The sequence below is a fragment of the Botryllus schlosseri genome, chromosome 5 (assembly GCF_051294905.1).
Source record: "Botryllus schlosseri isolate E-star chromosome 5, Bs_hap1, whole genome shotgun sequence".
Classification (NCBI taxonomy): domain Eukaryota; kingdom Metazoa; phylum Chordata; class Ascidiacea; order Stolidobranchia; family Styelidae; genus Botryllus; species Botryllus schlosseri.
In genome coordinates, this window is record NC_137240.1 from 2,927,622 (window position 1) to 2,941,183 (window position 13,562).

Sequence of the window (13,562 nt, forward strand, 5' to 3'; positions counted from 1 at the left end):
CAACTTGAGCTACTAAAGTGGAATAAAATCGGACTAAACAAAGTAGCTGCTTCCATGACAGTTTATATTAGCTGTAAATGTCGATGTGGTCTGCTGCAGATTCTTTAATGACTCACACTATTAGCAACGTCAGTACTCTCCCAGAATATATCTATTGATCCTACCTAACTTGTGTTGTATAGGTCAGTTGCGGAATTTCGATTCTTTCCTGCGTGGGTGGGTGGTATATATAACCAGGAGCACACTGACGCTGATGTATAACGCTAACTGAACAATTTCATAACACACTGCATGAAGTGCAAAGCTGTATGTCAACCAATGATTCAGAATAACCTCATGAAGTTCCAGAATGGCCTCTCCGACTGTACACTCTCCCAATGCAGATATAGAGCAAGTAGAAAGTAATCATTGAATCGTAACGACTATAGTAAATTTTTGTTGCTTGTAGTTTAATACTAGTTCAACTACGCGATTGCTTTTTGACCCTGCTGCCGCATGATCGAGACGTCGGTCACTTTGATATTCGTTAAATCTGAGATAGCGTCAAACATTTGCTTATTTGCATGTTCTTAACTAATTATAACACGGCAATACAGTCTCGAAACGCTGTTCTACATGCGAAAATGTGTACCTTCGGAGAGATCGTTTCCCCATACGCAATCCATTGAACGACAGTAATCTAAGCGGGTAAAACCTGCCAGTTAACGACCGTGAAATTGCGTTGCAGAATTAAGCAGGTGCCGACAACGTTGCAACAAAGATTGAACATCCTTTCGTATTCCCAATATCGATTTCAGCTATAACCCTAACATGAGACAGCGATAATAATGTGCGCTGTGTGTTATATTGTGGTGCGTTGCCGCGATTACAAAAAAAAAATACGAGGATTAATTAACCATGCGCTGGGAAACGTGTGCCATGAAATCAGATTCCGATTCACCAGGTTCAATATCGTTTGATGATAGTTATAATCTACGATTAGTCGCAATTCTCGCTAGAATTTCCTCAAATCGCGAGCGCACAGAGGTATAGATGATATAATTGCTCACTCTGTAGGCGATAGTACGTCTAATATGCTTTTATGCGATCAGAAAGAAACATTTTGCACAACAAAAAGATACAAACTACTCTACTGCAAAGAGCGACCATCTGCATACCGATGTACTTAAAGCTATTTTCATGCTTGTTCAATGTTCATTAATAAATTCCTTCCTCGCGAGTGTGCATATTAGAACCGACCTCATTTTTCAACCAAGTGTTTTAGCTGTCTGCGATTGCTGGTATCTGTACTAAAATATTATGCCCCGATACTCCAGCACCCTCGACACAAAGTGCCAGTCACGGGGAAGGGCCACTCAACTAGCTGTTGTCGCTAATCTACTAGATTGCTGAAAGAATTCTGGCAGAGAGGATTACATGTTGAATCGCTGAGAGCATTTTGCGATGTTGCTTCAGACACCAAACCCACGGAAATGGCAAAAGAATCCAAGGCATATTCATTGCATACGCATTACGCATCTTCATAACTCAGATATTACAAAATCCAATTACGTACATCCGTCTGACCTATATCCAGTTACTACCATGATAGATTCGGAATTCAGCTATCCCAATTCCAATGATGATATACTATACATACCATGCGTATGCACGTAACTTGAGAGACAATCACATTTCTCAGAAGTTCCCCCAACTAATCAATGGCGCTATGTACAAATGTAAATTTAGTCTATATGGGTACTATACGCCATATTATATGGTATCACATCTACACGCTGGAATATACCCAGCATGTTCCTGAAAACACGGATACTTTATGCCTCGCCAAAACCATTCGGTAGCCATAACATTACGAAGGTTGGGAATTTCATATTGTCGTAAAGCGGAATGAAATGCGATAAGGCGAACGCCGCCTATCTAAACAAGATTCGAGGAAGACCCATTGTGCAGGCAATATCAAATTCGTGCCGTTGTTTATTGTTGAAATGCTACAGTAATAGGGCCCTATTCGAATTGTAGTTTTCATTGTGTCGGCGTCCATCGCTAGTATCACAATGTTACGACCCATAACCCTAAACAGGAACACCTAAATCGTGCCCTTCACGTTTCAAGGACTCATATTGATCGTCAGGTCAAGTGCACCAATCCTACGACCATTCTACTAACTAGATTCTTGGCACATGAGTAGCTCCTGCTTCGATGTAGGATTGGAATATTACTACCCGTAATATATACGGAGTTTAGGACTAATCAATTGGTAATCTAGCTAGTGATTTTAGTCGTGAAAATTATTCATCCCGTATAAGCACACGATTGTGTAAGACCCACGATTTATCGCTCGAATGTTCGACTTGGTGATTTAATTATCGAGCTGGGTTGATGTAGCCTACTGACTTCACCGCCGCAAGGGTCGAAAAGGGTATAGATTCGCTTCGACTTCATTTTCTTGTATTAGAATTAAACAGAGAGATCATCTTTATTTATCAGCAGTGCACATCAATATCATATATAACATAAACGCAATTCAGCGAAATGCGATATACAGGTAAGCATGATACCCACCACAATCCACCCAAATTGATTAATATGTAGTTAAAAAATTAGTCAAGTTGTTATTGAATTTTAAAAAATCCCCATATCTATACCTACGGTATATTGGTTGCTGGGCATTATAGACATCATATTTTATGAAAGCGGACACTTCTCAAAGCTCACGTTATTCTACAACGAGCAAGTGCAAATTCGCTCTGACAGATGATGACATTTCAATAAGCAGCTGGACGATGCGATCACATTTACGTAGCATGATCAAACTAATCCAGAAATTTGAAAGAGTCTTTCTTAGAAATATAACTTCACACGCGGCCTGCAATAACTAGCTATCGATGTATTGTTGAGTACAATGCCTAGTCAAAGTCACTAACTGTATCTGGAATTCCTAATTTTCTACACGCTGCCTTCAATCTCATGTAATAACTATCGGGCCTTCGCACTGTACTGAGCTCTATCCTCAATCGAATTGAATCAAAAAATGATTTTCGCACGTCAAATTGACTCGGGCAAGTCCGTGCCGATTTGAAAAATTGTCAGTTAGACCTGGCTTAGTCAGTTTGTTTGCATAGCGAACGATCTTCTAACCGGGAATAACATAATTCATTGGAAACGCCAGTCTGTTTGTACAGGACTTGAGAAACATTGGTCCGACGCTCGAGTGAGAGTACAAAACAGTGATCAAACTACTTCAGAAGTACCATTACACATTCTGATACCGTAACTGATTTGTGAACTTTCTGTGGGCGATTACGAAGAAATGAGACAAAATATTGAATGCAATGTCAACGTCTTTGTATAAAGTCTACACATGTCGCATGCTTTTGGGCAGATGGCACAATCAGTACCAAGGTCCCATTTGATACTGTCGACTGTTGAAAAATTAGGACCTGAAGCCGCCATCAATCAATACCATGCGGACTTATATTAGCCGATAATAATCATCTGCTGATAATCACCGACCTCAAAATGTATCGACAGATCAGTCGTAATAATTGTGCCAATGTACAATTCAGCTTTGGTCGGCGATTGATCATCAGCTGTCCAATCGAGCGTACATTGAATGCGTTACAAGTTAGTTAAAGATCGATTTCATTTGAAATAGGTTCATCAACTTCACAAATCAGTCATTCCGATAATACCCGTTAGTTGTAGATTTTCATTACATAAATTTTGCTAGGCTGCTGTTCTTTCATAGTTCTGTATCTGCATTCTGCAAGATAGGACAAGTTCTTTCCTGGTAAATAACAGTGTACTCTTCGCTATACAAGATGTAAACATCCCGCCATTTCATACTCGTTATACAATCGGCACCCCATCGTTTTACATTGTTTGCTGCTCTCCTTAAAACGAAGCACGTTTGCGAGAACCAATACCCGCCCTACGCATGAAATATTATAACAATTCGAAACGCTAACCGCTGACATAGCACTTCCATATACATATCATTTTACATATACATATACATATACATATACTAGTTGCTGACGATTACCCCTGAAGAGTGTCAGCCGAAAATATTCGGGTTCATTTCAATATGAATATACTATTTAATTGTATATTGAAGTTCTGTACCTCCAAGAAGCTCTTCAAATATACATATAATGTAATAACATCGCATCATTGAAAACCATACATTTATATCTTACATAAGGCGCAATAGAGGCCAAATTCTCCGACCATATCGTACATGCTGATAGTGATAAATCGACTTGCAACAATACAGTAGTTGAAGTAGTGTAATCGACTAGTTCCATTACAGGTAACTTCATTCTTCGTGGGTCATAAACGGCATTGAAATGGCCAGTTGGCTGTCGTCACACATCGTGTATCAACATTATACTTTTCCGTCGATTGTTACGAGACATTGCCTTCGTGTGAATAGGCTAACTGTCTGTCAATGTGCTTAACCGAAACGTCTTTACACTAGTCCTGATTACTAACTCAGTAAAACAGAGAGAAGGTTCGGACATGTCCGGGCAGACCAACGTGATTCCGGTGTATTTGTAGAGCAGAGAAGATGATGTGCCGTCATAATGACCCTGAATGAAGATTTACAGCACCATAATATCAAGCAGTGCTTCACGACTATTTTTAGCAAAGATCCAACTACAGCTCAGGTCCGTCATAACTCTCATGAAATAATTTACAGTCATACAAAATATGCGATACGGCATGATTATATACAAACCCCGGTAAAGTACTTCTAGCAAAAGCAATAACCGAAATGTATTTATTGTTCTGTTGGCCACAGCTAGTGGAAGAATTGACACTTTTCATACTTGCTAGTTGCCGAATCTCGGTGAGAGCGAGTCGAAGGCAATGTCAGACTTGGACAACGATATAATTCTAGTTGTCTAATTATACAAATAAGAGTGAAATGCCGATAATCTAATTCTAATTTAATATATGAAATGTTTCTATATGCTTCAATTTTAATTATGATCTAATCTCTGTTTTTTCCTTCTTCTGAAAATGCTACAGGAGAACTGTATAATGCGAAGCGAGTCAAGCTTGCTGTAGTGTACGTACATTTGTCCTTTATCTTGCTTGTGAGAATGATTTAATACAAACTGCCCTTGATTCAATTCTGTAAAACTGTAGCTATAATTCTAATTCTAATCCGATTTAGAAAAGGTGTAAATTTTCTAGTTTTTAAAGTCTGAGCAGTGGTGAATGTTTTCACTGCTCATAGAAACGTAAAATATATTGTTTAGAAAGTTTTTGCTATGAAACTCTGACTCGCCGTGCCCGTTTTTTTCCAAATCAACGATAATGGATTTGGTTTTGTTCAAAAAGCACGTGAATGCTGAAACAGATAAGGTCCGGATTCATGACGAAGTCTGCTAGTTGTGTAGCCCCGATAAAAAGACTATAATCTGTTTGTAGACTATACCTCAAAACGGTTTAGTCTCATTTCTCCCTCAGTTACGGGAAGTACTGTTCCATACCAACCACTGGCTTGCAACAGAATCCCAATGAGCAGAAATACCCAACTATTCTAGCTCGAATTCGCCCTTTGAAAAGTAGCGATTGACATTGTCCACGGTTATTCGAGGGCATGATTAGATCATTGTGTTTCAATTTTGAAGTGATTTTACGCGCGTACCCCGTGCGCGAACAACGCGTAACCACTCCATTGATATGCAACAATGACGGCACCACATGATTACCGGTTGTAATAATGGAAATTTCGGCCTTGTTGGAATGTAATAATAGAAAACTGGGACTTACGATTAATTAAAAACTGCGCAACGGATGACTTTTCAAACCGTCGCGTGTTCACTGTTCGTATAACAGAACCTTGTAATGAAGGCACAATCGAAGATGTGCAATCAGTGTATGTATATCTCAATATTATTGTTATGAATTATTCGAATTATTTGGCTCAGTATCGATCTAACTTATCTCTTAATTTCATTAGTCTTTTATGATAAGGTTAATTGAAGGTTCGTATTGTTCCAGGTCAACCGGTCGCTAACCGCTTTATAATTTACTCCACATTTATCACCACGCGATACAAGTTATTCTTAGGGTTATGGCCAGGCATAATTTAATTACAATCTCAACGAAATACAATCTTAAATGACTATAACATACCCGTGCCGATGTTTCCCTGCTTAGGTGGTAGTGGGGAATCGACTTAAATATTGTGTGTTGGCAGCAAGCGATATAATTTGCATTGCAAAAACATGTGGGCTATTTAATGTGACACGTATGCGGAACGAAGAACATCATTTATATAGCTGGTTCGTGGTACAGAACTTGAATATAGCTTTCAATACAACATCCATTGTAGCAGTATATTTATTAAACTCGAAGACTTTTCGGGTGCCTCTTTTCAAGAGTTATCGGCACACTAAAGGGATTTAAACAGATTTAAAAGCAAAACCAAAAAGGCAAAGTATGACGTCATTTATGTGGTATATACTCTGATTTCATCGTCGAAACACTGCCTTGTGAAGAATAGTGCCACACCGACGGCAACTGATTTATATCATTGTTGGCAATGATGAGATTTCTTACAACGACATGCATGTAGACTGAAGACACTAGACAGCATGTAGACCTGACCAATCGTCAGTTGATCAATAACACATACTGTTCTAGATACTTGTGAGCCTGCGAGAATACACTTCAAATTTTATCACAACATTTACGATATAAAACAACTGCTGGCTGGTTCTCGTGTAGAGGAAATGGATGTGGCTCCGGAAAGACTCATCAATTGAGGAATATTGTTGTTTGACATTTCTGCCGTACTAAGAAGGAAACGTGGCTACGAATTTGGCTGCATTGAGCGTGTTACTCTTAGCAAAAGAACGTGCTGCAGCATGTAAACAGACTAGAATGCGGTCGTACGATATGTGGTATGGTTAGTGGTAACGTATATATGTCGATTGTCGACCTTTCGATACATTGGAAGTCCAATTGCGACAGTTATTTTCCACCGCAGTAATTAAGAAAGATATAGTAAGTGAGACAGAGTGGCGGGCAGACGTGTCAGCCGTAGCAGGCTTCTATTTTAAAGATGTTCGCAAACAAAATTATGTGACAATATTGCCATTTTGACGTGTTCTACTGTACAACCGCCCAAAATATAGGTTGGTACAACATAATAGCTATACAGTATACAGACAATTGTCAGAGTTTGGAATTCCTATGCTGTTTCTACGGAGGTGCTTTTCATGATCCCAATGTCAATGTAGTACCAATGCTTTTAAATATGCTTCTATTATATTATGATTATTCTTATAATATCCTGGGTCCATGTGCTACCCAAACCTTTGTTACTTCTTTTGGTTCTAGTATTCTACCGAAATCTTCTATTTCAATATACTATCGAAGGCTTTTCTGAACGGGTTGTAAAAACAATCATGTCAAACATGGTATTATACTCTGTACTGCAAGCTGTATACATACTTGCATATAGTCATCGAAGCAAGTGTATAGATTCTTACAAAATGAGCTCAACGTCTCTGCATAATGCGTGGTGTCAGTCGACTCATTTGACCGTTGTATTAGGATTTCATATCACTAATTTGCCTGTATCACGATATGTCTAGATCAGTGATTCTTAACCTTTTTTCCTCCAGCGCCCCCTTTCAAAAATTATCGTGCTCCAGCGCCCCCCAACCTCATATTGTAAGGAATGTAATAAAGACAATGAGTAAGAGGGAGGGCCGTAACAGCACTTCGTCAACCCCCTAAAACGATTGCCTTGCGCACCCATAGCGTGATAAACCAACTTCCAAGGGCTTCGCCCCCAAGAACCCCGTAGCGTGATTTCGATGTTCAGCAGAGTTTGTGTGGCTTGGTCGCCCTAGGTACCAAAATTTTCTATAATGCATGAATGAATAGGTGGTATTACATATATAAGTCGCTATAAACTTTTTATCCTCTCAGCCCACGTAATCAGATTTACCAGTAGCGCTGAGTGAGCTGTTGTATGGGAAAATAAATGGCACGTAATTAATAATTAAACATATTCGGGCGTGCAAGTAGGTACAATTAATTCGTTACCAGGGCCGTAACAGCACTTCGTCAGCCCCCCCCAAAAAACTTTGGTTTTGGGCCCCCCATTCCGCGATACGCTATTTTCTGATACTAGTCATCTACATTGGGTGTCCATTTACTAAGGCAGCTATTCTCGCCTAGACGCGCGAAGCGCGAAAAATTTCACTAATTAATGACCGAATTGGTCAATATGATCGGGAATTGCATCTATATTGAGATCAATTTTTATCCTCTCTATGCTCACGTAAAGTTATGATGACCTTTTGTTAGTCGTTACGCACTGTTGTACAAGGGTCTGCGCAGTGAGTTGTTGAGTGTGCGCAGACTCATCAAAACTTAGATCGAACATTGTGAGGTGTCTTGGAAACTGTAGGGCCCGTAACTAATCATTAAACATATTCGGGCGGGCGAGCCCGTTGGTATGACTTCGTTGCATGATGTTATTTCGTGACCTCCTGTCTGCTATATCAAAAAATATAGAATCGCCCAACAGGGATATCGCCGAACAGGAATATCTAGTTTTACATATCCCTGTCGCCCAATCGTACTAGACTAAAAGACGCACACGATTTCAAATTGGTATTTCTTCACTGGCATATAATTTTTCCCTGCCAGATGGAATTCGTCTTCTGGGGTTCAGAATGCCAAGACAGGAACATTCGGCACCCATGGACAATTAAACCTATATGTCTTTTGTAGGCTATATATAACGAAGTTTTCGGTGTTAATTTGCTCTAAATACTCATTAAGGATATGTCCTACCACCACATCATCTACTGCGAAGCCATTTTTCTCCAGCGCCCCCATACCGCCCCCCTGAGCCCAGCGCCCCCCATATCGCCCCCTGAGCGTTTCCGCCCCTTCAAAATCGCCAGCGCCCCTTGGGGGGCGCTGGAGGCAAGGTTGAGAACCACTGGTCTAGATATTGGATTTGGAGATCATTTGCTAAAATTGTTTATTGGTAGTTTGAGCCATGGCTCAGTAGGCCCACACCCCACACCGGTATCAATTTAAAATTTAAGTGTGAGCACTGGGTCCGGTATTGCAGCCATGCTCTTAAGGCTATATTACGTTACCAGATGATAGGTCCTCTGGATAAAGGAGACGTAACTGTGTTGAGTGTTTTAGCCGCTGCATACGCCATAACGTGCGTTTTCGACGTGTTTTATTACTGGAGAATAATCCTCTATTTACTGACCAAAAGTCAAGAATCGCTACTCGATGGATACCTTGATAACCAAAAGTATTTTGAAGCGTCTGACTTGGACGTTGACGTGACCGGAAAAATCTTCATGATTACTGGCGCTACCGGTACACTCGGGAGTTATTTATCACTGGAATTAGCAAAACGGGGTGGAACAGTTCATATGGTTTGCAGGAACGATACGCTTTGCCAAACAGTGAAACACGAAATCGTACCGGAAAGCGGTAATGATGACATACACTGCCACAGTGTCGACTTGTCGTTGATTAGCAATATACATGATTTCGCTTCTGGCTTTTTGAGCCAACATCGAAAACTTGATGTGCTAGTTCACGCTGCCAGCGCTTACAACCCTAATAGAAATTTAACATCGGAAGACTTGGATCCTGACTTCATTGTAAATGTGATGAGTAACTATATGCTGACAACGCAGCTGCTACCGGTGTTGAAATATTCGGCTCAGCCGAGAGTGATTATGATTTCGTCCGGCACTGGCGTGATTCACAACTTAATGTGGAGGCCGCCAGATTTGGAGTATGGGAAGTATTACCACGAATCTACATTCTTCGCTCAAAAGCGACAACAGGTATACGTAATTTTGAAACTTTGCTAAATAATGTTTGTGAAGGATTCACTCTTGTACGCCACCTTGCGAGATTTACCCTAATGGCCTAGTCCCTATCAGTCATTGCTGTTTCGACATTTGCGACACCATATTGATTGTTTATATATTGTATAGTATACCTATTGTGCGGTCGCCATGATGTCAGTTACCCAAGAAGGTCATATTTTAATATCATTTAGTAGCGCTTTGTGGTCATTGTGAATAAGGTCGATCATTATTTGACAGATAATGTCATTCCATGAATAATAGTAGCTAATTAGTACAACATTATTTATAATTTAGTTCAATTCAGTTTATTAAGAATTTTCATCAATTCAAAACACCACATACAAGACTGCGATACAATGACAAGATAGGAGGGTGTCGAAACGACTTGGAGTAGTCTTTGAAATCAGACACCCACCAGGGCCTATAGGCACATTGCACACTGAATGAAAAGTAAAAGAAGATAACCCAAAAAACAAGCGACAAAATGAGGTGGCATGTAACGGAAGGCGAGATCGATATGTCAGGCCGTGGTCCGGCAAACTTGAGGGCTGACTAGTATTGATTCAGTAGAAATTGCTTGTATCGCGACTTGAATGTGGACATGCTCGATGACTGTCTGATAGCCGGCGAGACTGTTCCAAAAATCAGGTTCGGCATATTTGATAGAGCGATGATCTTTCCTGTCGACCGTATGATAGCTAGACGGCGAGGACTCGCGTGTGTAGTACTTTTGCGCTTTTGATTCCGAGGTATCGAAGCCATTAAAATTTTCGGGGCATTGGCCGCAGTGGAACTGATACATAAACTTGGCAATTTCTAGTTTCCGCCTATCTTTTATGTTTATGACACCGAATCTTTTGAGCAGTGATGTATTGGACGCACAGCCTGGCCCCCTTGGTAGATACGACTAACCGCGGTTTCGAGGCTTTTAACGGCAGACGTTCTGTATCAAAATATATTTTCCGTTGATAAAATATTGTTCCTGATGTGGAGGCGTGTATTTTGACTATTTTCGTCACTTGAAAACATCGACTCACACTCCCGGTACTCGACTAGAACCATTGCAATTAATACCAGACTCGGGGCAGAGGTGGTCAGTAACGAAGTACTGGTACTTTCTCGGAGCTCCGATTTGATATGAACTGAACTTTATTCAATTTCGAAATTTCCGCGAATTCAGTAATTCTAATCTAATGTGGAAAAATGTGTAACTATAATTTCTTACCTAATTTGGTAAAGCTGTAAATTTTTTAGTCGTCAGACTCTGCCCCACAGGCTGCAGTTGGGACACCTCTGCAATAAACAATCGCGTGAGAAGTATTGAGAGTTGACTAAGAAAGTGCACTTGCAGATCGAAATCGCCTCGCTGATGGCAAACATGACTCCATCCGTTCACTATTCGTCTGTCGATCCTGGCTGGGTGGACTCGCCTATCACGAGGCAGTTTCCTGTCATTCACTATTTGCTACGTAACAGACTGCGCACCGCCCGGGAAGGGGCTGATACTGCGTTGTGGATAGCGATTGCTGAGATGGGGCTGTATTACGAAAGCGGGGCCTTTTATTTGGTAAGATCGATTTGTTGATTAAGTTTGGTCTGTTTGAGTAGTGGTTCGTTTTGGTAACTTCAGTCAATTTGACTGTGCAACACCTAATCGATATTTTAGAATAATAAACTTTGTTAGAGATCCGTCTGAATGTTGGCCTATCATCGGGTCTAGCATCATCTTAGTTTGAAATCAATTCGTGACCTCAACGAGAAGAGTTGGGCTACACACTCAGCGAAAAAAAGTGTGTATTCACAACCTTGGACCACCCGTGATATACGGGTGTGAAATGTGAACATACACCTGTGGCACACGACCGCAGTCTTACACCGAGGTATAAATCAAATACAACGTATTAATCCAAATGGGGCTTGTACGTAGGGACGTCGGCAGGTATATGCACGTAGCCACGTATAGGATTTATAACTACTTTACGCTATCAAAAGCATAACAGTAAGCAGTTTAGCCTCGAACTATAGAAGTGGAAGTATTGTAAAATATAATCAAATGAACCAACTTGAATACTTGGAAAAACTGAATGAACTCCATTACTATAACTACCTCTGTATGTAAGTCTATTCGCTCCATCGCGATGTGCTTGCTAACCTGCATTTCATCGAAATGACATCGTGCTTCATAGAACATAATCACGACCCATGATTTTGGAATCATCGCCCTTGTAACAAGGGCGTTCGGTTCCTTTCAGGACAGAAAACCAGCTGGCAAGCACCTTCCAAGAGGAAGGTACCGAGAATCACCGACAGCAGGCAAAGCTCTTATCACATATCTCAACAACCTAACTGCAGAATGGTACCCGGACACGGTTCTTATGGACTTCAATGACGAGATTCCTGATGATGAAATTTATAGTACCGACGAACCAGCGCAGAGCAGCACAGTCGCTTCATGAGCGGGAAACGTTACAAACAAGTGTGTGAGCAAGAGAGAGTAAGCTCTTGGAATACATCATCGTCTCTGGTACATGAAGAGAATAGCAAACGATATGAGTTCTACGCCGTAGGACTATATATGTAGATATGCAACGCGTTTGAAATAAATAAGGGTCGTACATGAAGGTAATCCACGACTTCTCATAAGCTTCGTATGGCGCCGAAACGGGCTGAGACTAATTAGAGCGAAGTGCCGTAAATCTAATTAGTGATGTTTCTACGCACTCATTTTAATTTTAGTCTAATTTCTGGTTTCCCTGAAAATGCTACAGTATACCAGTATAGTACGGAATGAGCGAAGCATGAAGTACAGATGTTTCCCGTTCTCGTACTCATGAGAATGATCTGATTTGTTATAAACTGAGTTTGATTATTGTTGTATTTCTTTGTAATACGGAATTTACTTCAATTACCAAGTTTTCCGAATTCAGTTAGTTCTAATTCTAATCCAATTTGGTAAAAACTGTGTAGCTTGAATTCTAATTCTAGTCTGATTTGGAAAGGCTGAAATGTTGCTACTAGTTGAAATATGGCCGCTAGGATTAACCGGTGTAATAAAAAACCTTGATCCGCATTTCCTTCACAATATCAGTCGGACCAGTGTCAAGTAGAACTCATATTGTCAATATCACGTTATGATTACCCGATCGGTAAAACAAAAACACTCAAAAGACATAAAATGTATTATACATATAAATTAGTAAGCATAATCACAGGGTAAATGGGATGAAGCGCAAGATCAGACGAATACTGAAGATCAGAGTAAGGAATCATAGATAACTAACCGGCGACTAGATGCGAAACACGCGACTGCACGGTCGAGCAACCGTATGTTGCCAGCAGTTTGAGGTATTTTTAGACTTTAAACGGTACTGTTATAGCTCGCGACTGAGCGCAAAACCTAACAAGTACCGTCTCCAACGGACCCTACTGTCGCACTGATTGTAAAAGATAAATTGTTATCTAGTCAGGGCACCTAAAAGTTGCACCATAAAGGAGAGACCACCCCAGAATTGGAAAATAAGTCAAACACCCATAAGTTGAAAACGTCTGTGTGGCAATCTTTCTGAAATTTAGGCTGAAGGTGTTTTGGTGGACGTCCTACTAACTCTTATAGAAAATTGGTCGTGAATGATCAAGGTTTTTTCAACTTTCACTGGATTTTGTGATGCTCTTTATAGT

General features: G+C 40.4%; 2 protein-coding genes across 2 annotated transcripts in view; both read left to right on the forward strand.

Annotated features, from left to right (window-relative positions):
• LOC145438653 (protein mono-ADP-ribosyltransferase PARP14-like) overlaps positions 1-13,562 on the forward strand; it is a 362,844-nt gene that overhangs the window by 56,190 nt on the left and 293,092 nt on the right. The gene's annotated exons all lie outside the window — the stretch shown is intronic.
• Positions 9,147-12,340, forward strand: LOC145439967 (dehydrogenase/reductase SDR family member 12-like). Its single transcript, XM_080317636.1, has 3 exons — positions 9,147-9,857; positions 11,236-11,451; positions 12,137-12,340. Exons 1-3 carry the CDS (start codon positions 9,147-9,149, stop codon positions 12,338-12,340), a joined length of 1,131 nt encoding a protein of 376 aa, XP_080173762.1.

Coding starts and splice junctions, on each gene's coding strand:
- LOC145439967 (XM_080317636.1), top strand. CDS start 9,147: ATGATAGGTCCTCTGGATAAAGGAGACGTAACTGTGTTGAGTGTTTTA. Junction 9,858..11,235: donor TCGCTCAAAAGCGACAACAG/GTATACGTAATT, acceptor GTGCACTTGCAG/ATCGAAATCGCCTCGCTGAT. Junction 11,452..12,136: donor AAAGCGGGGCCTTTTATTTG/GTAAGATCGATT, acceptor GGTTCCTTTCAG/GACAGAAAACCAGCTGGCAA.